The 25891-nt window shown below is 40.1% G+C and overlaps 1 protein-coding gene across 5 annotated transcripts in view; it reads left to right on the top strand.

Annotated features, from left to right (window-relative positions):
• EcR (Ecdysone receptor) overlaps positions 1 to 25891 on the top strand; it is an 87222-nt gene that overhangs the window by 39410 nt on the left and 21921 nt on the right. The window contains exons 1-2 of one of the 5 annotated variants that reach the window (XM_017147780.3): positions 6401 to 7267; positions 14664 to 15647. The exons of the other annotated variants lie outside the window; for them this stretch is intronic. Coding sequence (XP_017003269.2) covers positions 14960 to 15647 — 688 coding nt within the window. The 5' untranslated portion in view covers positions 6401 to 7267; positions 14664 to 14959. Of the gene's footprint in view, positions 1 to 6400; positions 7268 to 14663; positions 15648 to 25891 lie in introns of those variants that run through there. 5 annotated transcript variants of the gene reach the window in all.

Genomic DNA, 25891 nt, shown 5'->3' with positions numbered 1-25891 from the left:
TCTTTTTTTTGTGTTAAATAAAACTAATAAAACCCCTTATTAAATTAGCTAAGTTCGTATAAATATTGTGGCGGGATCTTAAACATTCAAATCAAATGTTGGAATAAAAATTCTTGTGACAAGACCCCTCACCAACCGCTGAAAGGCAGTTTAATTTTTTTTTGTCATTATATATTTAATTTAACTTTTTACTTTTGTAGACAGCCCGTCAAGTTTCGGTTCGCAATTTTCAAATTCAATTTGCATTTCTCATTCATGTTTATTTGCCGACGCTTGTCACAGACTGCGCGGGTGAATAATAAAGATTTATGTGCTCTGCTCAGAGTTTGCTAGAGCCCAGACTTGGATTGACTGGAGCCTGGATAATACCTCAATTCAATCCTCAATACGTACCTTTCCGAGGCTACATTGACTCCCCAGCGTCTCCTGCACTTCAAAATGCAAATTACTCAGACACCGGCTAGGTTAAGGAAATTGCACGCTTGGCAAGCGTGAAACGCTTAACTCAGTCAAGGTTTTTCCGCACCCAACAAAAATGAGGAAAAATATGACGATAAAAATAAAGCAAAACCAAAGTGAGAATCGTTGCTGAATATATGTTAAGCGGAGAATTGTTACTAATTTTTTGTCAATGAATTGAGTATGTTAATGAATTAGGGCAGCAGAGACCTTCGGTAGGATAAATTGTATGTTATACATATGCATAGAATAAAAAAAAAAGTATATCTTCAAATATCCGCTAATTAATACCAATTATTTTTCTTTCTTTTCAGGTAAGCTTATGATTTTTCTGTGCTGGATTTAATTAAGGTAAATATAAAATTCATCAGCCACTTATTTTTATCCAAATGGGCACATGTTCCTGATAAAAGGCAATGGATTTGTCAATGTAAATTGAGAACGACATAATTTATTTAGGTGAACCTATATAAAAGAAACAAAGTGGGGACCTAAAAATGTAATTGATAAGAAAAATGCATTAGGGGCATTGTTGTACAGAAAGTGGCATAAAGAAATGGTTATTGACTTAAAGATACTGGTTTGTGGGGAAGGTAGTTTTAATGAATGGATATACTTTTGCATGTATTCATGCACAGTACAAGCTGCAATCGAAAAGGAATCTTTGTAATTGAACAACTTTACATAATAACAACTATGGAACATTTTTTCTTAAAACGACGTTTTGATTTTCTGATGTATGTAGTTGGCCTCGTCGGTTTGAAAATGAGACTTTAATATTATTAGTTAGTAAACACCCCAACATAGTTACTTTTTATATCTATCACATGATCTCTTGGCATGTTACAGATGTAGAAAAAAATTTAGAAAATTAATTTAATGTTTCTTCTTGAAGAACCACAACAATTTTACTACCACATAACGCATGGCACTTTCTCAATTTGTCCCACTGTGCCTGGACACGACCTTCTCACCACCCATTTGCGGCCGATTCCATGTACATACCAATATATATATAGCAGTACATGCTCTCCGGCGGGACAACTTTGGCCCTCCTTCGGTCCACCAACTTCCATCACCATCACCCATTCATAGACGCTTATCGGTAAACAACCACCAGTGCACTATGGGGAAAAAGTCCGTTTTTTTGGCATAAACGCAAAAAATAAAAGTTACTAATTTAAAAAACAAATATTTTATTTTAATAGTAAAACGGTTAAACTTATTAGAACAATTTAAAAAAAAATTTTACGTGCCACCGATAATTTGTTGTAGCCTATCAAAGTCTATCGATTAACGTGCTCATCTCTAAGAAAAAAGCGCGCTAATTTTACTCCAAAGTTTCCCATCGTCGTGCAAAGTGTTCAGAGGGCGAAAAAATAAACAAAAATATGGAAAATTTACGTCAAGGTATGCTTAAATACTTCTTAAAACAAATTGTGTTGTAACTGTTTGCATTGTCCTGTTGTTTAATGTCTTGTGTATGTCTCTTTTAGCCGAAAACTAACAAAAGTTATTGTGTTCTGTTAAGCTTTAGTTAAGAATCTACGCCGATCGACGCAAGGTTGTAATATAAATGTATTAACAAAATGATAAAGAAACAGGTGTTATCATTGCTTTTTGCCCGTTTTTGCCCCTTTTTCAATAAATCACTGTTTAGCTGCATATGAATTCCGATGTTACAAACGATATTGAAAGTACGGAGGAAGACGAAGATGGTGAAATCAATTTCTTTGATTTGGATAGTGTTTATTTGGAAGCAGAACCTGAAGAAGAATGATTGAAGTTGGTGTCTAGGTATGGCAAACACACCATAACACAAACCCAATTTTTTAACTTTCTTGCTTGTTTCAGAGAGTTTCGATGGAGAATAATTAAATTTTATTTTATTAATATTATATCTTACATAAGTTATCTATATAAAAATGTTTTTTATTAATAAAAAAAATATTCTTACAAATTTTTAGGGGGTTGACCATAATGGGGAGGTGGTGGGTGGGTGGCTGTGGGTGGTGTTTTTACAACCGTAAGGTTTTTTCAAAAAATGGAAAAAACCGAAATTCTATTTGTGCATAAGGAGTATATATTATAATTTTCAAGGCCCTATCTTTAAAACTAGAGTTTATGCCAAAAAAACGGAATTTTTCCCCATAGTGCAGTGTTTGACTATTTGCACACAGTGGCGCGGTGTCTTGGGTTCCTTTTTGCCCACGAGCAGCCTCAGCCCACTTTTGATGTCGTCGTTCGCCAGCCCAACTGTCAGCCCGTTTCACCCCCTTTCACCCCCTTGCACCCCCCTGCACCCCCTCTCACTGGCCGACTGGCTGCCCCCTATCTTTGTCTCGTGGCTCTGACTACCTCAACTGCAAAACGTCGCCGCGCCACTGAACGACATTAAACCTGACTTTGCCTCCTACCTTCGCCTCACCCGCCCTCCCTCTCTTTGTGGCACCCGATTCAAAGTCAAAATCATACCAAACGGCAAACCGAACCGATCCGATGCGATCCGAAGCGAAGCAAACCAAGCCAAACAAGGCAAACCAGACGGGCAAAGAAAATCCAACAAAATAATATTATGTCCGTGCACGGTGAAAAAAAGTTTGATCAACCATAAAATATAGAGGATATTTCTTATTGTTAATTAATATACGATTTTTTTTTAACAAGTTTCGTAGTTTTTTAAAATTTTGGAACACTTTTTGTCAGTCATTTATCTAGAATTTTAAGGTTTATTAGGTAACAGGTTCTTTTCCCTTTTTGATTGAATCGAAACGATTTTTTCTCTGTGTGTCTATGTCGGCGTTTTATGCATTTAAAAAGTTCAGCCTGGTGGTGGAGTAGGCAGGGGGGTGTTGTGGAGCAGATTGGTGCAGCCTGTCTATGGGCAAGAAATCAAAAACACCAGGCACCGACAACAACAACAACAGAGCACCAACAACAACAACCATCGGCAGCAGCGTTGTCGGTCTCTCGTTCAGTGGATTTGTGTGTCTTCGCATAAATTTTGCAGCTTGTGCGACAGGCATGTAGACAAGTTTTTCTCCTTTGTTGTTTCTTCTTTTTTATTTTTGTTTTCTAGCCAGCTATCTCGCTCGCCAATTGCACACAGATACCCACGGACACACACATAGAGCAGATGGCTGGAGAGTGGTGCACAGATACATAATGTATCTGTGGGCTGCAACAACTGTTGGTTTCGGTTTAAGTGCTGTTATCCCATGGGATATAACGAATTAGATTGAACTAGTTCCGACCTAGAGGTAACCAATTCGAATTGGATAAAGGAGAGGAATCCTATTTTATCTTATCTTAGGAGAACGTGCTCTTGACATGCAATGTTAAAGATGCATGTAATGAACTAGAGCTTTGATTAGTTTACTGCAATCTTCAGTAAGAGGACCATTAGCTAATCACTCCGTAATCATATATTCAGAAAAATCAATCTTATTAGTCAACATATTTAACTAAAACTTAAACCCAAAGGCAATCCATTCTCGTTTCTGTTAAAAAGTATGGCCTATTCCTGGCGACCCACGAAAGTTTATACTACATATCATTTGGCTATTTTCTATTTCTTTCATTTGCCGGCGAACTACCCCAACAAACGGCATGCACATGACTTCGGTCGACCCCTTCCATCCCATCACCCCCGCAACTAGACGAACTCTCTCTCGCACCCATGCAGATACACACAGATACATATAGAGCTGAAACACAGATACACGTTGCACTCATACTCTAAGCAATTGCTCCAGTGTACTACTGAACTGAGAGTCGTTTGGCAGTCGGCCAAGAAGGGAGGGGGTGTGGTGGGGGTGGGGGAGAAAAGTGAGGGAGGAATGGAGAAGAAGAATGTGGGTGAGGGAAGCGAAAGAGCAGAAGAGGCATCATAGACGCAGTAATGGATGGCAGCTGTGTTTGTATTGGTAGCCCCCCTTCCTCCCCTCTCCACCCACACACACCCAAACAAATAGAGAGACAAAAGGAGAGAGACCCCTTCTATAAACCCCCGAATACCTACGACCATGTCTCGTTCCCACTACTCAGCTGTCATTGTTGATATTTTGTGTTTTCATCTTGAACTTTTGTGGTTCAATGTGTCTAGCCAACCCCAAACAGAGCGAAACTCACCACATGCTCACCACCATCAACAGCACCACCCCCTCCACCCCCACAAACCATCATCGAACCCATACCCCTGCACTATTGCCCTTGCATTTTGCCGGCTTTTCTATGCGTATGCGTAGAGAGCGGGAGCAAAACTCATAGCTCTCTCTTTCGGGGTCTCCCTCTCTCGCTCTGGCAAATGCAATTCTCTATTGCATTCTACACTTGAACTTGCCCAGCGTCAACTCAACGCACACACAGGGATCCATGTACAATAAAAACGTACCCAAGAGGAGGCGATGGGGCAGGTGGGGGGGTTGGGAAGGCGCAAACAATTATCTGCAGCGATGTGTGCGTAAATGTATCTGAGTATCTCGCTTTGCTTTGCGTTTACTTTTTAACCACAATGTATTCGAAATGTGCAATTTATACGCCGCCCAACAGACGGCGGTACTACGTGTGTATATATATATTTCCATACGTACTCATAGATACTTTTGTGCCTTTTTCATGATTTGCGTTAGTTTGATCTGCGTTCGTTCTGTTTGCCCTGCTGATCTTTTTGCCTTTCCATCAATTACGTCTCAGCAGTGTCAATATTCTCGTTCGATTGCCGGTGTCTATATTATAGCCAACTTCAGTTGGTTTCCGCTTGCAACAAATTTGTTAGGGCCTTCGGTAGACTCTGTGATCTATTCGGTCTTGGGCTATTACTCATTCATCTGTTGTGAGAAAGTATTTTTGGGGAGATGAATCGATTACATTTTCTTCTTTTTTAAATCTATAAAAATCACCAATTGGTCTGATCCTGGAAGATATTAACATTTTGAGTTTCAAAAGAGTGCTACATTTGTGTTTAAGCATCAACACGAATCATCGAGATGATTTCTTGTTAAAACATCGGAAAAGCGATGTTATCTGCACCTTTATGAAACAAGCAACACCTCTTTAGAAATCTTAAACATTTTTTTTAAGGTCCCTTGTAAATGGGTCGGGAGACCTCAATATTTGTAACCAAACGATTGGCATGGGAGCTAATAGACTTATGGGTGTCATTGCTGGTCGTTATAACAATCTGATTATTTTCTATAAAAGTAATTCCTTAATTATTTTCACATTAATGAAATCAAGAAAGCAATTCAGTTATCCACTTTCTTCGATCAATAAAAATACTTATCGTACTTTTTTCTGAGCGACCATTATACATAATGCATCCGGAATTTTTTCCAGTTGGCATTCCAATTTTTCAACTTCAAATTATAGCCTTTTTGTCCCACTGTGCGAGTACATTTCGAATGTACGTGTGAATTTGCACTTGTGCACCCGAAAGTAGCGACGAACGAAAATCGACGAACGAAAAAAAACACAATAAATAAGTGTAGAAAACCGAAAATAAAGACAGTGAGAAAGGAAAGCGATGATGGCACTCACGCACACTGGGGCAAAGCGGGCGCTCTCCCGCATACAGGCTTGCATACAACTCACAGATACAAAATACTCACGAACCGAGAGAAACGTGGCGGAGAGCGAACAAAGAGTATCTCAGATTGCATCGGCATTTTTCATTCAAGCCGCTCGCTCAGTGTGCCCGTGCCTCTGTGTGAGTGAGTGCTGTCTGCGCTTCCCATTTAACTTTAGCGCCGATTCCGCTTTTGACTCTCGCTGCCGCCCCCCTCCCCACGCGGGGTGGTGTGGTGCGAGTGGTGTGGTGCGAGTGAGAGTGTGTGGTGAGTTCGCTCCCGACTGAGCGACGCCGACGATTTTGAGGTGGTTCAGTGGTTCGCCACTGGGAGAATTTCGCGTTTAACATTCTGTTCGTTTCACTCGTAGATTTAGTATTTTTTTGGACTCTGTTGTTAACGGTTGCTCGCTCGCACGTTCGACGCCCGATCGCGTTCGTCTGACTACAAGATACAAGATACAATATATGTACCAGTACGGTTTCCCATTAAAAAACACCGAACGTTTCAAAATAAAAACCCAAAATGTTGCAACCAAATAAAATACATGTTTAAATCGCCTATACACTTATATTTATGAGAAAAGAAATTGTTAGAAAAGTCCCGAATAATACCCAGCCCTCCCCCCAAGCAACAACAACAAAAACAACAAGTGCAATTCATCGGCAGAAATTGAAATAAAGTGCAAATGCATTGTAGCTGAACCTCAGAAAATAGGAAAAATACATACATACAAACGTAGTGAAGAAGCAGGCGGAGGTGAAACACACATAGTTCTTTAAATAACGCAAATCGGAGAGCATATATTCATATTTGTACAGATATTATATATCATCATCGGCTGCATAGTGCAAATCGCGGATGAGGGAATTCGACGGGACCGAAATGTAAATAGGAAGATTCCCGACGACGACGACGGTGAAAGCAGGAAAACAGAACTCGAAATTGAAATCGAAACAAACATCAACAAAGCGGCGAACAGACGAGTCTAGTCGACGTCTGTGGAACGCCGTAGACATTATTATTATCCGCATCCCACAATAGTATCTCAAAGATAGTGCGCGAGTGAGTGAGCAAGGGATTTGTGCTGTGGATTCCCTTTTACAAATATATACATATAGTGAAAAGAAAAGATATTTACCAAATATTCCAAACTGGAATATCTTCCATTCAAGAACACAGTGAGCCCATGGATACTTGTGGATTAGTAGCAGAACTGGCGCACTATATCGATGCATATGGTGAGTAGTGTGTGGGCACCTGGGGAATCCAATAGACTCGTTTTCCATTTCCAACATTTTGTGGTCAACTGCCCAGCGATAGATGTGAATCGAGCAACAAGTTCGCTATTCCGAAAAAAGAAAGCATTTTCGAATTTTTTTCGACCCTAATGTGTTTGTTTTGGCTCACTTGTCACCTCGTGTGAACAAAATCAATTTCCATTTCTTGTTCCGTCCAGCCGAAATGAAAACTACATTACCAAGATACACAGAGAGCATAGGCAGAGAAGGATACATATGGCAGATACCAGCTATATGATGTCCCAGGGAGATACACATGTGGGGGGGATGGACGTTCGATTGGTAGTACATTAATTATTGTCATGACAACTGACAGACGGCCAATTAAAGAGTGAACGCTGAAAATTGTAAATTTCGCCTGCGTAAACATAAATAAATACGTATCTTTCGGGGCACTATATCTCGATTTATATGTGTGCAGGGGGATTGGGATTTGGATTGGTCTAGGCGAGCACTTGACTGCGTAATTGGCATGAATATCCATAAATTCACTCGCATATTGATATTCGAGTGGGCACTGATTGAACTCAGGCAGTCGATTCGCTCTGATTTACGCAAATATTCTGTTGATGAGGTTTAATTCGGTGTAAAACAAATTGGTTTGGTTGAGTGGCGGAAGTAGGTTCAAGAACAATTCGATTGAATTTGAGCCATTGAATGAATTCCACAAGTGTAAAATGTAGTATGAAGTTTATATGAAAAGGAAAAAGTTTTAAAGATGAATTTACAAAAATGTAATCTGCAATAAATGCCTTTTTAAGTTCTCACAATTAAAAAATATTTAACGAGTGCTCCTTTCAACAATATTATTTTTCATGAATTTATTTTGCCAACCCATGATTTTTTTGATAGATCTAAATTCCCTTTTGGGCCTCTCAAGCAATTTCTCTGATGTGTTTTGGGTTTTGACTAACTTTAGGCGCTTAATGAGGCATTAGGTAACATTGTGGCATCAGCTCTGGAGTAAAGTCCCCAACATTAGTTAGACTCTCCCACAATTAATTTGTTCCAGACCCCCTTTGCCACCCGTTGGCCTTCGTTTCCTGGGCGGGACTGGTTAAAGTTTCGACTTCTTGGCTCTTATTTTTGTTCTCATTTCTTTCTCTACCGCTTTTTTTGCACATTAAATTATTCGCTATTTCTCCTTTGCTACACTTTCTGGACACTAAGCAAACAACACAAAAAAGTTACTTGTTTCCTATGGCGTCGTCGACATCATCGTCATCGTCTTCGCCGCTGTTGTTTGTGTTTTATGGTACATTAAAGTTGGCAAAATGGCAAATTTTAATGCGATTTTATGCAAATATATAGACACATGTATGTCTAAACATGGAGCCCAGTGTACCACGTTGAGTATTCCCAATGCTTTTTTTGTCTGGCTCCTCGCTGCACTCTAAGTTCGAGGTTTTCTGGGCTTAATGGGCGAGTTTATATCACTATATGGCACTCGGAAGTTGTTTATGTCGTTTTTTTCGGTGACTTTTTTAAGTTAGTACGAGTACATCAAATGCGAACCCGCTACTCTTTTTTCTGCTAAAGAATATGTTTTATAGGTTCTTTTTTTGTAATCATATAGCATAGCTTTACTGGGAATTAATTTTTCATATTATTAAACACCATCAACCAACCCCAATCACACTATTCATGGCACATCATAACTATTTCGAAAGTGTAACATGCAACCCAAGTTGAGACTCCCATTCAACAAGGTTCAATGTAACGTCGGTTGGGGAGGTGGACGTATCGATGGGTGCAGACCAGTGGGTCATGAGACAGTGCACCACCCCCATTTTCCCAACCCCCGAGTGATAGTTTCCCGCCCCCCCCCCCCCCCCCCCCCCCCCCGAGGAATGGGAATGGGCAAACAGGTGCCATTGTCTGTGCTCTTGTGGCAATTGCATTGAGTGTCTTATCTTGTCAGCCTTTTTCTAGACGACTTTCCTGCACGCTCGCTCGCTGTTCTTGCTGCAAGCAAATGTGTCTACTATATATGCAATTAGCAGTACCCTGCCATATAGCAGTTGAGATCGGAACGAGTTTTTCATCCGACGTCTCCACCGCTCTCGTGGACTTTCACAGTCAAGCTGTCAACACTTTCGCAGACAATTGCCGATGACGCGCTGACGAAGATTTTCCATGACTTTCCACAATTTTCCTAGTTGTTGCTACAATTTCATTGTTGTAGTTGATTAGCCGAGCATGGCGAAAAGCCAGTTGTAATGCATACATAACCAAGTTTAAGACTTGACTGTTATGGTAATGACCTCGGCATTGACTTTTTCCCATATATCTAATAAAATTAATGACTAATGCCGAAAAATGCCCTGTTTGTTTTGTGTTTTGTGCACATTTTCTCGAAAATATCGTTGGTCAAATCCCCGCAAACCAAATTTATTTTCGAGTAACATCATGAGGGAAGTTTTCGCAAGCTTTCTTAAGACTGTTTTGATCTTATCTGTAGACATTTGTTCGTCCACGCCGCTTTGTCATTCTGTATTGGCTTCAATGTGTCTTCTTCGCTGCCGAAAAGGTCAGGCAATCAGTCAGATCCACATATGCAAATGTTATTATCGATTATAAATGCAAATCGTAGACGGCGCAGAGTGGAAACAGAGAGAGACGCCGCTTAACCGGAAAAGGAAATGATTGAAGCGCATTTTTTGAGCCGGGCCAATCAACCTCAACCAGTTGTCCTAAACTTTGGACCAACTGTGACGCTTCGCTTGGGGTTTTTTCCTCTCGCCAGCTAATATTTATTCTTCTATTTGCTGATAGCTGTTTGATGCTTCAAGGCTGTTTGCCTTTTTGTGTGCTTATAAAACACCCAAAGTTCTAAATTAGCGTTTGCGGTATTTTTTATTTATTAATTTGCTAGGCTATTAATTGAAACGCGTGCCCTGGCACATATTTTCGCTTGAAGTGCTCTGAAAAAGCCGAAAACGGGCCATTGCCAAATGCTATAAATCTCTTTCGGGCCATAGCATTAAAAAGTTTCTATCGCTTTTTTTTTTGCTTTTATTGCTAATTGATTTTGTGTGCAAAGACTTTGGCCGATAGAATTGAATAGAACATCCATGTAAATTGTTCTAAGGGACTCTGGGAGATCCGGCATGTGCAATAGATCAGCCTGGGAATCAGAACAGCTGAAGGGATACTGATGAGAAAAGTTTAAGAGGCTTTTATTGGAAATGTAGGTTCCGTGTTATAGCCGACTTATAAAAAGTGGCTAATGCTTTTAATGTTCGCTTATTTTAATACAATGTTTAAAAAAGTAATAATCTCCGAAAAAGATTTTTGTTTTGGTGATTCACTTGCTCCAACCGAAGTGAACTTCACCTGCCTTTTTTGATTTTGTCTTAAGCCAAATATTGGATATGTGTCAATTGAATGGCACAATTTTTCATGTTTAACCAAATCAGCAAACTTCAAGAGAAAACCACTAACAAAATAAAGTCAACCGTCCGAATACACAGACAACTGAATTCGCGGAAAGCAAAGCTCGACCTGTTTTGCGTTGGATTTTATTGCGATTGGTAGTGGGAGAGAGATAGGTAGAGAGATATGGAGAGAAACAACCGTTAAGTTTTCAGCGGTTTGGCTGAGATACGTACGAATTTCTTAGACATTCGCATACGCACATATATTTATTTTTATTTTGGTCACTCTTCAGTCTGATTTGTTTGCTTTAGACCTCAATCTCGAGCAGAAATCACGGGTGAGACCAGGCTCTACCTTAAAAAAGAAACGAGGCCAACCCAGAATCCCCAACAGACCTTTTGGTCCAATCATCTTTTCAGAGGACATAAGTTTGGCGCCATGTTCAACTTACCTATAGAGTATAATCTTTTTTTCATAACCATAAATTCAGAGGAACCGATAAGGTTATTAAATTATCGACAATCCATTTAGTGGTTTATTCCTAATCATACTTTAAATCTAATTTTTGTAACCACTAATAGTTTATCGCCTCATATTATAAACTGAACCCTAAAATCAAAATTCTTTAAATAAAATTTTTTTATAATATGTGAGTAAATGCAGGGAAATGTAGATTGTGACACCATCATCATCAATAATGAAATAACATCAGGGGAAGCCTTACCCATTGCCTTGCTCTGGTTTTCCTTCTCTTTGAAAGCTTCCCTATTTCTCTTTAGTTAAAGCCCTTTTGCTTCCCTGGGGCCCATTATCATTTGGCTTTATTTTCTTAGTTGGCAGGAGTTTGTGGGAATGTGTCGCATATGTTTTCCTCCCTTTTCCCCTTTGAATCATCAGCAAATGGAAATCACGCGGCGCTGGCTCTACGTGCAGGAAAATAACAGCAGGAAATTAAAAGGATCCGCTCACAGGAGTATTCGTATTCGTATTCGTACTTGCTATGGTATGTGAGGGTGCTCACTGATGGGGATTTGCGTTTGTGGGCCTATTAGACTACCAACTGGACAAGCCGGCAGCGGATATTTAATTGTTTTCGCTCTACACGAGTAGGAGGCATGGGCTCCCAGCTTAAATTCCCACCACCCATCGATTTCAGTAGCGTGTACAACAATTGTTGGCGTTGTACTGTCGCACTGTTCATAAAGTTTATTGCATTTGAGAACGTTGTTTTGGGCCAGTTGCTGGGTGGATAGGGAATGAATGGGGCTGGCTCTCCTGACAATCGGTTGTCGCGTGCCAGTCATTGACATACTTTAGCTGTGGAAACGTTCCAGCAGGATATCCGTACTATAATCGGGGGTCAGTCCGGTTTTTGGGGTCAAATGGGTAAAGTCTTCAATCAATAGAATTCCGAAATATACTAGATTTCTAACAATTACAACTCTCCTTAGGCAATAGTAGCTTATATGCTTGGAATGAGTATTTTAGTGTTCCATAATATTGAGTACTAAAGAATTCATTAAGACAAATCCCTTGTTTGATTTCAATCAGATCCATACGATTATTTGAGTTAATTGAGCGCAGATCCAAACCAGATATGATCAGACCTCGATTTTAGAGGCCCAAATCTCGTGGGATCTACTTGAACGTGAAGGGAAATTGGCTGTACAACTCCCAACCTGTTGACTGTTGAAATTCCCATTATGTATTCTACGATTCTATAAATAGACTTGTATGCTATACCTTCCCGTCGATAAACCCCCTCTTCCTATGCCATATATCCATCACTCGAGTCGTAACGAATTTTTCAGCTGGCAGAAGAATTTTCCGTTTTGTTTTGTTCTTATTTCCACTTCTTTCTCGATCTGAGGCTTAAGAATAAACGAGTCATCTGAGTCTGCGCGTTTAGCTTCCCGACTCTTTTTTCACGCCTTTTGTACTCCAACCTGAATCCCAGAAGCATAACAAAAAAACAGGGAAAACCGCAGAAAAAGTAAAATGAGCAAAATAAGGAGGCAACGCAACAGAGAACATCAACAACGACCAAACAAGACAACAAAAATGCCATAAATGTCGCTTACACATATGTATCGCAGCGCATCTCGCACATATACACGCCGTATATAATGTATATAGTATGCGATAAATACGAGCTCCGCTCGCTGCTTTTTCTGATGTTTTCAGAAATATTTTTGTAGACAACAAAGCAAAAACGCCAAAGAACAACCTGTTTGTATTGTTTTTGTGTTGCTGCTCGACGAATTCAGTCGGCAGCAACGTTGGCAGCGAGGGCGACAGGTTTTTTTCCTTAATGCGGGCCAAAATCTCAGTGCCCCACCTTCCCTCAACCCCCCGACACCCCTCCGAAGCTTAGAATAGTCTTCCCTTTTCTTCTGGCCGTTTCTTAGCAATTATTCTTCTTCTTCTTACGCTTGATCGTGATTCTTTTCGATTTTGTTCTAAGCTTTCGCTCCATCTCGCTCTCTCCCCCCAGGGGAGAAACCAGTTTTTCGGTGCTTTATAACACAAAAAGAGACGAAAAGTTACAGACTTTTGCTTTATTATCGCTTGGCTCCTTTCCTCTCGTTATTGTTGTGCCGGTGTCTTAATGGTGGTTAGCCCATAAAAGAAAGCTCGGGTTGGAAGGCACTCATCTTTAAACTGCCGATACTCGGTATGATAAGTAATGATTCACCTGTAAGTCGCAGAATGAGTCAATCGCCGCTTGCATTGCAAAATGTATCGAAATGCGAATAATTCTCGAGCTCAAGATTTTCGAATAATCCACATCTCCCACTGACCTGACCATGACTAATCGCTTAGCAATTTCCAGCGTAGTTTATGCCGGTTGCATTAAATATTTATTCCAATTGTCTCGCTTATCGATCGACTTTCACTAATTAAGTGCCAGCAATTACCCGCTTTCCAAATGAGACGAATGTGGCTATATGATGGCGACAGTAATGCAGAGATTGATCAGATAATAAATTGTAAGCCTACTTAACAATGGCAATTTGGTTCAATAAGTTGCATTTGAGGGACTTTATTTAAATGTCTTACTGAATCAAAAATCGCATCATCCCTTTATTTCCTTCATTATCTCAGTTAGTTAACAGTTTGAGAAGCGCATAGAAGGGTGTACAATCTCTCCAACTGTCTTGATTCCGCTCTCCTCCTTGCTTCTGTTTGTCTTACCTACTTTGTTTGAGTTACAAACACACATTCGGGATTGAGGATAGAACAGAATCGATTGTCAAGACATTTAGATAGCTGTGACGAGTGTTCAAACACATATGTGAGCAAATAGGGAAATAAAATTGATTAGTCAGGAAGTAGAAACAACCTCTAGTCAAAGTGATAGATAAGCTTGGACCAATAACATAGAACATATCTAAATTCAGTAGAAATTTGAGAACACGGTACAGATAGACTATTAATTTTGGCGACAATTACGTGTCCAGGATTCGCAAAGTCCATAAATCGCAACTTGGAGTGGGAAAAAAAACAAACAAATTAATTGTTCAGAAAAGTCAAGATATCTATTTCGGTCCAACTAAAGATATGACAATAAATTTAGTTGGAGATGGCCTATCAAATTTTTGCAATCTCTGGCAAAAGAGTTCCCGCTAAACGAGGTGGAGATTTCCGAGCAAGATACGCAACATGTGTCGGGTCGGCCTGTTGTTGATCTATTCAAGAATTACGTATTCCTTTCGGCTGGCTTAGCTCACTTCTCTCCGTGCTTAGCTTTGGCTCAAGGTAGAGCGAAAATTTGCAATTAAATTAAATGAAAATTTCATGAGCTTGCCCCCGCCCAAGTGCGTTGAACCGTCCCGTCGTTTTCCAGTGTGACCACAAAATGTTGAAGGAACCCCGTCGAATCGAGCGGAGAACGGGTTTTTCTCTCGGGGGACACTTTCGACTCATCTTTATGGGTTGTACCCGCTCTTTATTGCAGCTCTGATTGTTTCGCGTACTGAATGAGCAGGAGTTCGGGCGAAAATGTATTTTGAACGCAAGCAAGTGCGCAAAAAATACTAGATCAGCCAGAAAAACGCCCAGAAAACACCGCCAGCAGAGTAAGCCGAACCTCGGACCACACCGCCGAGCTTCGCAACAGCAACAAAGGATCTTACCAGGAGAAGCCAATTCTCCGCATTATCGACCAACTGCCAGGGACAAGCCCCTTGTCCCCAGCCGACGCGTAGTGATCCGAGAAACGGCCCCAAAACGGCGACCATCGGCTACCAGAGGATGAAGCGGCGCTGGTCAAACAACGGCGGCTTCGCGCGGCTACCGGAGGAGTCCTCCTCCGAGGTCACCTCCTCCTCGAACGGGCTCGTCCTGCCCTCGGGTGTGAACATGTCGCCCTCGTCGCTGGACTCACACGACTACTGCGACCAGGAGCTCTGGCTGTGCGGCAACGAGACCGGTGGTCCGTACGGCAGTTCCAACGGCAACGGACTGAATCAGCAGCAGCAGCAAAGCGTCATCACTTTGGCCATGCACGGCTGCTCTAGTACCCTGCCCGCCCAGACCACCATAATCCCAATCAACGGGAACGGCAATGGAGGAAATGGAGGCTCCACCAATGGCCACTATGTGCCGGGCGCCACCAATCTAGGTGCCTTGGCCAACGGCCATGGAATGCTCAATGGAGGGCTCAACGGAATGCAGCAGCAGATGCAGAATGGCCATGGCCTTATCAACTCCACCACCCCCACGACGCCCACCACCCCGCTTCATCTCCAGCAGTCCCTCGGTGGCGCAGGGGGCGGAATGGGTCTTCTTCACCACGCGAATGGCAACTCCAATGGCCTCATCGGCGTCGCAGGTGTCGGCGGAGGAGTCGGAATGGGCGGAGGCGGAATGGGAGTAGGAGTGGGAGGCCTGGGAATGCAGCACACGCCGCGAAGCGATTCAGCGAATTCCATTTCATCAGGTAAGACCCGTAGATTACGGAGAACGCTTAACTGTTCAGATGATCAAAAAACATTTTAAAACAAAAGGTTTAAATTCAACTTGTAAGTTATATGTTCTTTTTCGTTGTACATCTAGATTGCATAGTTTCCATTATTTAAATTTAAATATTATTTTAAATGAAAATGGCCGAAAAACGCCATCAAAACGTTGAGATATCTGCGTTACGTTTTTAGCTTGACCTGCCTTTATAAATTCCAGAAGTTTGTGGTAAATGTTTCTGGGCTGCACGGCCAACTAATTATATTTTATTGCACGAGCGCCTTTTATGAAGCACTTTTTTTATGGTCGTTTTTCGTTCGGTTCCCCTGGATCCTCTGGAGTGCAATCAACACGCACACAGGCAGCCAGCATTTCTTGCTCGCCACTATCAGCAGCGTCATGGAAGAGTGCATGTCATTTATGTACATACACGCTGCACCGGGCCATGTGCAGCCATAAGGGCGGTTTTCGTGGCTGTTCCTTTGTGTTGCCGTTGATGCAACGCTCGTTTGTTGAGCTCGAACCTACCTCAAGTCGTTCTATATTTAGGGCCTCCCCGCAGCGAGCAGCCGGAAAAGGGAAAACTGAAGGAATGCTGCTGCTTCTTTGCTTCTTGTGCTCCTCTTCGGCTACTCGACTTCGCTTCCTGCTTGCGTTGCAACTGCAATTGTTGGGCATGGGCTACATGGTGACGTCACCTCGGGCGATTCGTACTCGTTGTTGTGGCACTGACCTCGTGCCAATTGGGGAAACGAGGTCAGGTCAGGAGCAGAAACAGAAACAGTAGCAGCAGCAGAGGCTGAAGCGTCGGCAACAGGACAGCATTTGCATTTGACCCAAATTGAATGAGGACGTGGGCGGGAGTTCAAGGACAGTATCTGCAATCGATGGCGTCTTCGTTGGCGTCTGGGTCACGGGTTCGTGTGTTGTCTCTGTGCTGGATAAATTCTGCAGAGGGCAGGTCAAGGCTAGTCTGGGTTACAAAGGTAGTATATAAAGCAGTATTTAATAAAGAAAGTCTGGTGGAATAACGCATTCTAAAGGAAGATGGGAAAAATTGTGTTTAAAGTTCTAAAAATCAGTTGACCTGCGTTCAATTTAACAAAGTAATTCAAGATGGGTATAGCTGAGTTTATAAAGTTAAGAACGATTCTTTCCCCTAAGTTATTCTGCTATCCCTATCCGAATCATTTCTGCATTTGCATTCCTGCAATGCTATTCGTTCCAATTTGGTTTTTAAAAACACTGTTTCTCTAAAGAATTGCTATGCAAACCAGATAAGAGACTGCCCCAGATCTCAATTGTGACAAATGAAAATATATTTTAAAAGAATGTTTTTTTTTGTTTTTTTTTTAACATCTTACATTTCAAAGTAGAGTGGCATTTTTAAATCTTACCTGATCTTTTGTTATATCGGGTGAATAAGAAACTGGTTATACGTCCATCAATAAAAATTCTTCCGAATTCAATACTAGTGGATTTTTGGAGAAGCTTTGATATTTGTATATGGCGAGTTTATATCTGAGATGTTAGATTAATTTGGGACGTTTAGGCAGAAGAAAAAAGAAATCAATTCTTCCAATGTTGTGTTCTTTCTTGTCCCATATCTGTTGTTTCTTTAAGCTTGATTCACCCAAATTTTCAAACTGGGTCAAAACTGCAACTGCAACTGGGACAGAACGGAGAAAAAAAAGCCAAACAAACCACAAGGACATTGACTGTCGGGGTTCTCTGCCCCCTTCTTTTGCTGTCCCGCTCTTGCGAACGTGCTTTACGGAGCAAAAGCTCAAGTACATGACCTTACCCCCTGAAAAAAGAGGTATTGTTGCAAGAGCCGCAACAACAGCACTCGTGTGCGTGTCTTTGCACAACTGCTGCTCGTTTCAACTCAACTCATCTCATCTCATTTAATTTCATTTCGCTTCCATTCGGGCTAGCTTATTTGCATTTCTTTTGTCAAACTTTCTGGGGGTTGCTCGATATTCGCACTTTTCTATGACATAATTTGCTCAAAAGCGAATCCCGATGCTCAAGGACGGCCTTTTGCAGATAAAGTTGAATAGCAGTTATACAATGGCAAAACAATTTAAATAAAATACCAGTACTTGCGAACGATAACGCCAGTTGACAAGTTTTTCTTATTTACATACATATGTATATATATATTTTTTTTTAGCTTTTTATTTTTACTTGCACTCACCACACACCGATGCAATTACCCGCAAGTACAAATGTACATATGAATGTGTGCATGTGTCTGTTCGCATGACGAAAAAATTGAGGTCAATGATTTTGTGCCGCCATTTCACAGCGGTGTTGTTGCTGCTGCTGTTGTTGTTGTTGCTGTTGCTGCTGCTGTCAGCAATCGACAATCGCGATCAGGCGAACACGAAGCACTTCGTGTATCAGCGAACCGGAGCGCCAAGAACCCGAGCCCCCAACTAATGAGTGGAGCTCTCTCGCCGCCACTCTCTCCTGCTCTCTCCCTCTCTCGTTCGATTGCAATTGTTTTCGCTCCTCACCCGCCCAAGCACCCACAACCCCCTCTTAAAGTCAAATACATTGTATCCACAGTTGTTGTTAACGAGATGTTTCGTTTGTCTGTTTGTTTGTAGTTGCAGTGCGAGAATGTCGCCTGACATTGATAAGTCCCTCTGACAGTCGCTTGACTTTGACTTTTAGCCATGTTTATTTTTATTTTTATTTTTGCAAAACTGTCATGCAGACATCAAGATATCGCAGTACCCGCAGTAAAAAAATTAGTTGTCATCCGAAATTCCAATGAGTTACAGCTTTAAAACGACCATAGATGTAAATAATTATAAACTATACTAACAATTAAATTAAATTAAGTTACATATATGAAAATATTTTCTTTTTTACATGTTTTGCAATTTTTAATGATTTAGAACTTGATAAATTATTCAAAATGATTCATATTTCACAAATGTATTTATAATCTCAGTTAGTCACAATCAAACGTGACGTCATGGATTCGATATGCACTTGTGTGCTGCATTCTTTGGGGGCTATTTTCGTAGACTAGCCATTAATTTAAAGTTAAATAAAGAGGGAAGCGACACTCGAGTGCAATAAAGCCAAATACAATTGCTAGTTATCTCCCCCACCCTGCTTTCTTCCATCTCGCTTGCACTGCCACTCTAGGCGAACACGTTTTTATAGGTTAATGACACAACCGGCCTGCAGCTGTGACTAACAGCAAGTCAACGCAACTAGAAATGTTTCATATAAACATATATACATTTGTATCTTCCCTACACTCAAAATAAAATTAACCCTAAAGTCAAGGAAATCGCCCTACTTTTGTCTTCAAGACAAGCTCGCCCTAAATTTTAGGGTCACAATTTTCTATACTTTTGATTATTTTTGACGTCATATTTCTAAATTTTAGGGTAGTTTTACTAAATTTAAGGGCAAAAATTTCTAAAAAGTAGGAAATTTTCCTAAAAAATAGAAATGAAAAACAAAACAAAAAAACATGTTCAATCATGATTTTTTTTGTATATACGTATATATTATGTACTCCTTCCTATTATATACATATGCAGGCGTTGTCTGTCTTGTATATTGTGAATGTTAAAGGTTATGTATTTATTATTATGTATTTGTGCTTGGATTTCTTATCTAACCAAAGCCAAATGTGGTTGTAAATGTGGACTACGGGACTGCGGAAGATTGGGAATGTAGAAATTATGATTAGTTAATATTTTATCTTCATGAAAAAAACTTACATTTTTACTTGTCCTTCGGTGAGATTCGAACCCGGGTCTCCCGCGCGAGGAGCGAACGGCCTACATACTGGACCATTGTAGCACTTAAACTTGCTGTGGCAAACCGAGCATTGTATGTAAAGGGTGAAGCGGACAACACATTTGAATACTAATTGCATAATTTTGACCATTCGCGTTTTACTTATTTACACACGTATATACATATGCATATATTTATGCTATCGCAATTTATATTATGTGTAGTATATAGTAAATAGCTGAATATAAACCAAATTTTTTTCGGTTTACCGCTTGCCATCAATAAAAAAAGGAATAATAAAAAAGATTAAAAAAACAAATTAAAAAAAACAATAAAATAAATTAAAAAACACTAAAAAAAAAACTTTAAAAAAAAGGTAAAAATAGTTTGCTCTGGGACTCGAACCCGCGTCGATTCGATTGCTAACCAAGTGCTTTAACGGTCTGCGCCACGAGTACAGCTGGCCGGCAGCTGACAAGTTCTGGCATTGAACATTTTGGTGTGCCAGAGCATGTGAAAACAACTATTTCTATTTTTTAGAAAAACTTTCTACTTTTTAGGAAATGTTTCTATTATTTAGGGTTAGCTTAATTTTAGGGTTAGGGCACTCATTTTTAGAAAAGGCGTTGCCAAAATATTTCATTCTTTTGTTTGCCTTTCTATTTTTCAGAAAATAATTTCTAATTTTAAGGGTATTTTTCCTAGATTTTAGGGTGATCTTAGTTCATGGTAACCATTTTCTACATTTTAGAAAAACTTCCTGGATTTTAGGAAAACTTTCTTGACTTAAGAAAAATTTCCTTAGATTTAGAAATAACTTTCTTGTATTTAGAAAAAAGAAATTTTAATGGCGATTTTCTAAAATTTAGGGTTAAATTTATTTTGAGTGTAATGTATTGGTGCTTACAGTTTAAAGTTCGATTGAAGTGGCTTACAATCATGCGCAGCTGCTACAGCTAAAAAAGCACACAGAGAGCGGGACGGAGATATAGTTTAAGCTAGGTAACTGGATAAAAACAAAAGTGAAATTTTAGATTTTCTATCTCATCAAAAAGGGATTCATATATTAAGCAGATTTTTTCAAAGCTTTCAAATCTTTTAACCTTTTCTTCGAAAATGTTGAACCCTTTATTTCAAGGATCACAGAAATTTAACTCATTTGGATGGATGATGATTATACAAATATAAACATATTAAAAACCATTAAAAACCGGAAGCGCATCGAAATTTAATTTAAATTCGGTATAGAGCGCTGCTCTTGCCCCACTGTGCGCTTAAAAATATTATAAATAATTATTAGAGAAAAGAGCAAAGTATGTCAGTAGTGTGTATGCACAAATGTTGTCCAAAATAAAAAGCGAAAACAAATTGTGAAATATTTGTGTATAAAAAATACACACGCCTGTTTGGGTGAGTGTGTATTTATATTCTTGATTAGCCGCAGAGAAAGAAAAAGTGAAAATAGAGAAAGAGAGAGGGCGCAGACAGCTAAATGGAAATAACAAACAAAAAGCCGAATATTCCAAGAATACTTGGTATTAAGCAATAGCCAAGAGAAAGAGCCAAAGGGATAGATCGCGGTGGGGCAGAAAAAAAAATTGGTGTAAGAGATATGAACATTTTCCTCAGAGGTTCGAGTGGCGACCAACTAACACACTGGCCAGCCCTGGTCAGTCGCCATCTCTTTCTCGCCGCCGCCCAATTAGTGCAGCATTCTTAAGCGGCCGAAGCAACTTTCTTCTACTCCCCAAACGAGTTTGAGCCACGCACACACATACAGATACAGTGTATCTGTAGCTCAAATGGGAATTCTGCTTCTTAACTTTCTTCTTCACTTCGAGCTTCTATAAAAGCAATAAACTTGTTGTCTCACTTTCTTTCTGCCCCATCTCGCTCTCTTTGGCCGGGTGAAAGTTGTTGTTGCTCGTCGCTGAGCCATGATTTTCCACTTTTTCTTAGCCCCTCTTTTTTTTCTTTTCCATTTTCATCATGTTCATGTTCAGCTGCATAGCGACTGAAAGAGATGGTCACATAGAAAAAGAGAGAGAGAGAGCGAGATGGACGTCTTCATGAAAACAAAATTTTTGATTTATGCGCCGCTGATTGCTGGCAATTTTTCCCCCCTACTCCCCCAAATAGCATAATCATTTTTGCATAAATTTCCCATTGTTTGCCGTCCGTCTGTCGATAGTGAACTTGAAATCAGCTGGCGGCCAGCATTTGGAGGAAAGTGCAAATTGGTTGCGGCGAAAGGCTCTTGGGATCATGTAGACAGTTCGGGGAGAAATTTCAATTGCAGCTTCTGTGTTAATTGATCTGAAAACTCAAAATAGATTTCAGCGATCACCAGCCTTTTGCGAGGAAAATCGGTGTAAGCAATCATTTCGATTGATTGCAAATGCGGTAAAACGAACGAATATTTAAACTCAGTTGTTGATGCTGATTTTAAAGGATTAAAATTATTATCAATGGGGTGGATAAATCCCCCTTCACAACCAAATTCTAGATCAGCCACTGATTTAAGTAGTGTTCGTCTCCATTTGTTTCAGTGAATACAAGCAGCAAAACTCTTTAGATTTAATGCATAAACAACTCTTTGGCATTGACACCAATCCGGGCTCAATTAACGGCGCGAATTAAAAAAAATATATGTATATCCGCAATAAAATATTCAAACATTAATATTTTACAATTATTTTAACTTTGGCTTCTAATTTGCTTTTGCACATCATGCCAAGCAGTCAAGTTATTTGCTTTGTGCCAATTAATTCGAGTCGAAAAAATATGATTAATCATCGAAAAAAATAATACGCTATTTAGTGGGATTTTTGTGGAGTATCACACCCCTCAATAATGAGCTCATTAAAATAATTTTCGACTATAATTTGCCTCGTCCGGCGAAAATGAGGTGGATTTCCATATTAAGCTATGAGTGTTACGTGATCCTAACCCTTGACCTCTGCATGTTGTCTAAAAGTTGTCACGCAAAGTTTTACACCTGAAAATAAAAGACAAGAAAGGGTATTATAATATAAATTTCAAGTATCAATTAAAATAGTATAGTCTTTCCATACTCAAGACAACGTTGATTAATTAAACCCTTTCATTCTCTCTTTACAGGTATGTGTAAACTCTGAGGAAAACCCCGAGCAGCAGGAACCTTATCAAAGCTTTTCTGATTACGTTCGCCGAGCGTCAGAGAGTAAGAAGAATATGGAAGTGGGGGGATGGGGTGGGGAAATGTGGGGGTGGCTGGGTGTGGGGCGGCGTCTGATAGTGCGTGCCGGAAAGTAGGTCAGCTAGCTAGCTCGACCACGACAACAGCCATTAGCTATGAATTCTCGCTCAGCATGAGGCGCCCACGCTCCTTGCTGCTGAGTTGCAAGCAAAACACCTTGGGAAATGCTAGAAAAACTTTTCCGCCAAACCATTAGGTTCTATCTCTCTCTCTCGCTCCTTCATCGCAATCAATTGCAAGAGTAAATGAGAGTTGCTGCTGGTGGTAATTTCAATTGAAGATGTCTTGCGGCGTACGGTTTCACAATCAATTAAGGAAGTTATTTCTCCCTCCAACTACCCTACCCGAACGCAATCGTTTTGGTCTGTATTGTGTTACTTGAAAAGGCACACAATGACCTGGAAAATTGAGTACGGGTTTTTCTCTGTCGATTTCATTTTCGGGATTGACTATGTGCTGAGTTGAGCATTGAATTCGGTTCTTAGGGCTAGCACAAGCGTATGTACATATGACCTGATTTGCTGTCTGAACTTTCCGCTCTTAACTTGATATCCAAACTATCATACAACAAATTTATTTTTTAAGAAAAAATATGAACTTGCATCAGAGTCCCTATACTAGCATATGAAACTTTAAAGCAGTATGAAACGTAGGATGGATCAATTTGTCATAATTAGGATCCAATGATAAACCAATTGATGTTTTCACAACTAGGGATCTAAAATTTGGCATGTTATCCTGGACATTTATTATTCCGCCAGCCAATGACCCCAATCTGTCAATTAAACCAAAAACAGAGTATTCATCAATGGGTCGAGAAGTAGGTCGGGAAGGCCGGTCGGTCACTTATCGGAGCTGTTATCGGTTGTAGTTGCTGCTGTTGTTTTTGTTGTTGTTGTTGCGGGGAACGCATCACCCAACGCCGGCCGGGCAACATTCACTACCGCACGTTTATATATATCTGTATCTCGAAAACTAGGGCGAACACGAATAATAACCCAAATTGGAAACGCACACGCATTTCGGCCCGCTCCGCTCACCGCATTGCGTGGGCGGAAGCGGGACGGCAGGAGCGTATGCGAGAGAGAGGGCAAGCGATTGTTGCGTTGGGGCGTCATCTTTCACTCTTTCGTAATGGCGAAAAGGTGATTAAGGTGATTTGGCTCAACAAGAACGCACGCACCGCGGAAAAAATGAGTAGTTTTCGTAATCAGAATTGTTTTGTTGAATTTCTTTTCTTTTCTTCTTTTTGACTGAAAATTTGAATGGGCATGGTTAGCGATGCTTTTTCTCTCTCTTCCCCTGCTTGAATAGTTCTCTTCAAACGCTCGTTAGAAAGTCAAGTCAATATAACAAACCACGAGGCGATCTATTGTGCTAATCTTATGCTAAAAATAAACATAAAACGTTAAAAAGTAATAATTTTATTTGATTTCAAAATTTTATTTTTTAAATTTAATAGTAAGGAAAAAACTTCATTTTTTTTTTTGCGAAAAAAATCATATATATTTTCAGAACGCACCGCTAACTTGGCTAAAAGCCGTAAATCTACAAATACCTACACACTCGACTCCGTCATCTGGATATGTAAATGGCGCCGAGAAGAGACAACAAGCTAACTACGTTATGATAGGGCTACGAAAAGCTTACCTACTCGCATTTTCTATACGCCAAACGTGTTTATTTTCCTTTGTTCAGAGCTATTTAGCCTTCACACTTGGCCAAAGAGTTCATGAACTGGCAGTCGCTGTGTTTTGTGTTTACTTTTAACGATTTTGGTTAATTTGCAAGAGTTGTATTTTTTATTTCGCTCATAGTTGGGTTCAAGTTCAGGGTCGTCGGGGGGCTTAATATATGAAACTGCAGGCTGAAAAGTGCGGAAGTCCCAGCAATAATTATTTTAATTAGTCGCAAGTCATAAACGAACTGAATTTTCTAGCTCGGTTCGTTCAACTTGGGGACAGGGTACGCGTTGGTCAGTGGTTGATGCCTTGTTTGCGTGCTGTAAATCAATATTTTAGTTAGAGCCCCAGCTCAATTGGTCTAAATACATGTTTTTTTCGGGTCCGCCTAATCAGGGTTATGAGAAAGTGCGAGACGGGAAGTAGCAGAGAAGTGACTGTCAACTCTCGCTGCCTATTTCTTTTTTTTTTTTGTTTGCTTCTCTCTCCCGACGGTGTGTGTGCTTGTGTGTGGGTTTATTTTTTCGGGCCTCGGTGATAACACAGTGCCCCACAATCGTTCAGTTCAAATTGGGGTTAGTGCCTGCGTATTGGTGGATCGGATAGTGTATTCGAGCCTGGGCTCGCAACTGTGTGCGTAGCATACGTACATTGTAGATACCAGCACTTAGCTGATAATGCACATTTGTGCTATTTATTTTGCCATAAAAATACTGCTCTTTTTCTTGTTCTTAATATAAACAATATTCCGTTGCGTTGTCCCCTTCCATGTGCGCTCCTCGTCTCGATGGTTCCCCGTGTTTTCTTCGGTTCCCCTTAGCCTGATAAGATAAGGCGGCTGGGCTGCTAGTAAATATACGGAAAACGCATATAGGTCTGCTGTTGACTGAAACGCAGATTGCCGTAGCCGCCTGTGGATTGCACGCTAACATTTTTGGCAATTTAAATGAAAGCGAAATTAATTGTTGGATTTTAGAGTGCACAGAAATAAATTCTAAGGGGTGCAGTTTTTAATAAAGACATTTTTCGTTCTTGAGACGAGAGTTACGTGATCTTTAACTTAAATAAAGCTTAGATGTACCTATATTTTATATGTCATAATGGCATCGGGGATCAATAAATTTAAAGATTTTAAATAATTAATTTATTGGTAATGCACTCGATCCCCAGAATCTAAACAAATATCTGTCTTATATAGCTTACGGAGGAGAACGAAATCAAAATAAACATTTTGAGAAGAAAATCAAGTATCTTTACCTATAACTTAGCTATTTTGCTTATTCTTTAGCCCAAAATATAACATCGGCATTGTTGATAATATTTATAGAAGAATTTCATCATCTGGTTGAACCTTTTTATATTTTTTTCACCATCGCTCAAAATCGGCCAACAATTAGCCCAATTATTCGCATAATTTTGTTTCGTTCATTACTCATTTCTCTGCTAAAAGTTTTGTTTGTTCAATTTAAACAATAAATTCGTGCCGTTGCCAGGGCTTAACCTTGTAACATTTAATTTTTTGCTGTTTTTTAT

Source organism: Drosophila takahashii, chromosome 2R (genome assembly GCF_030179915.1).
Source record: "Drosophila takahashii strain IR98-3 E-12201 chromosome 2R, DtakHiC1v2, whole genome shotgun sequence".
Taxonomy (NCBI): Eukaryota; Metazoa; Arthropoda; class Insecta; order Diptera; family Drosophilidae; genus Drosophila; species Drosophila takahashii.
The sequence above is the reverse complement of the archived record's forward strand: the minus strand, read 5'-3'. Positions and strand labels throughout refer to the sequence as shown.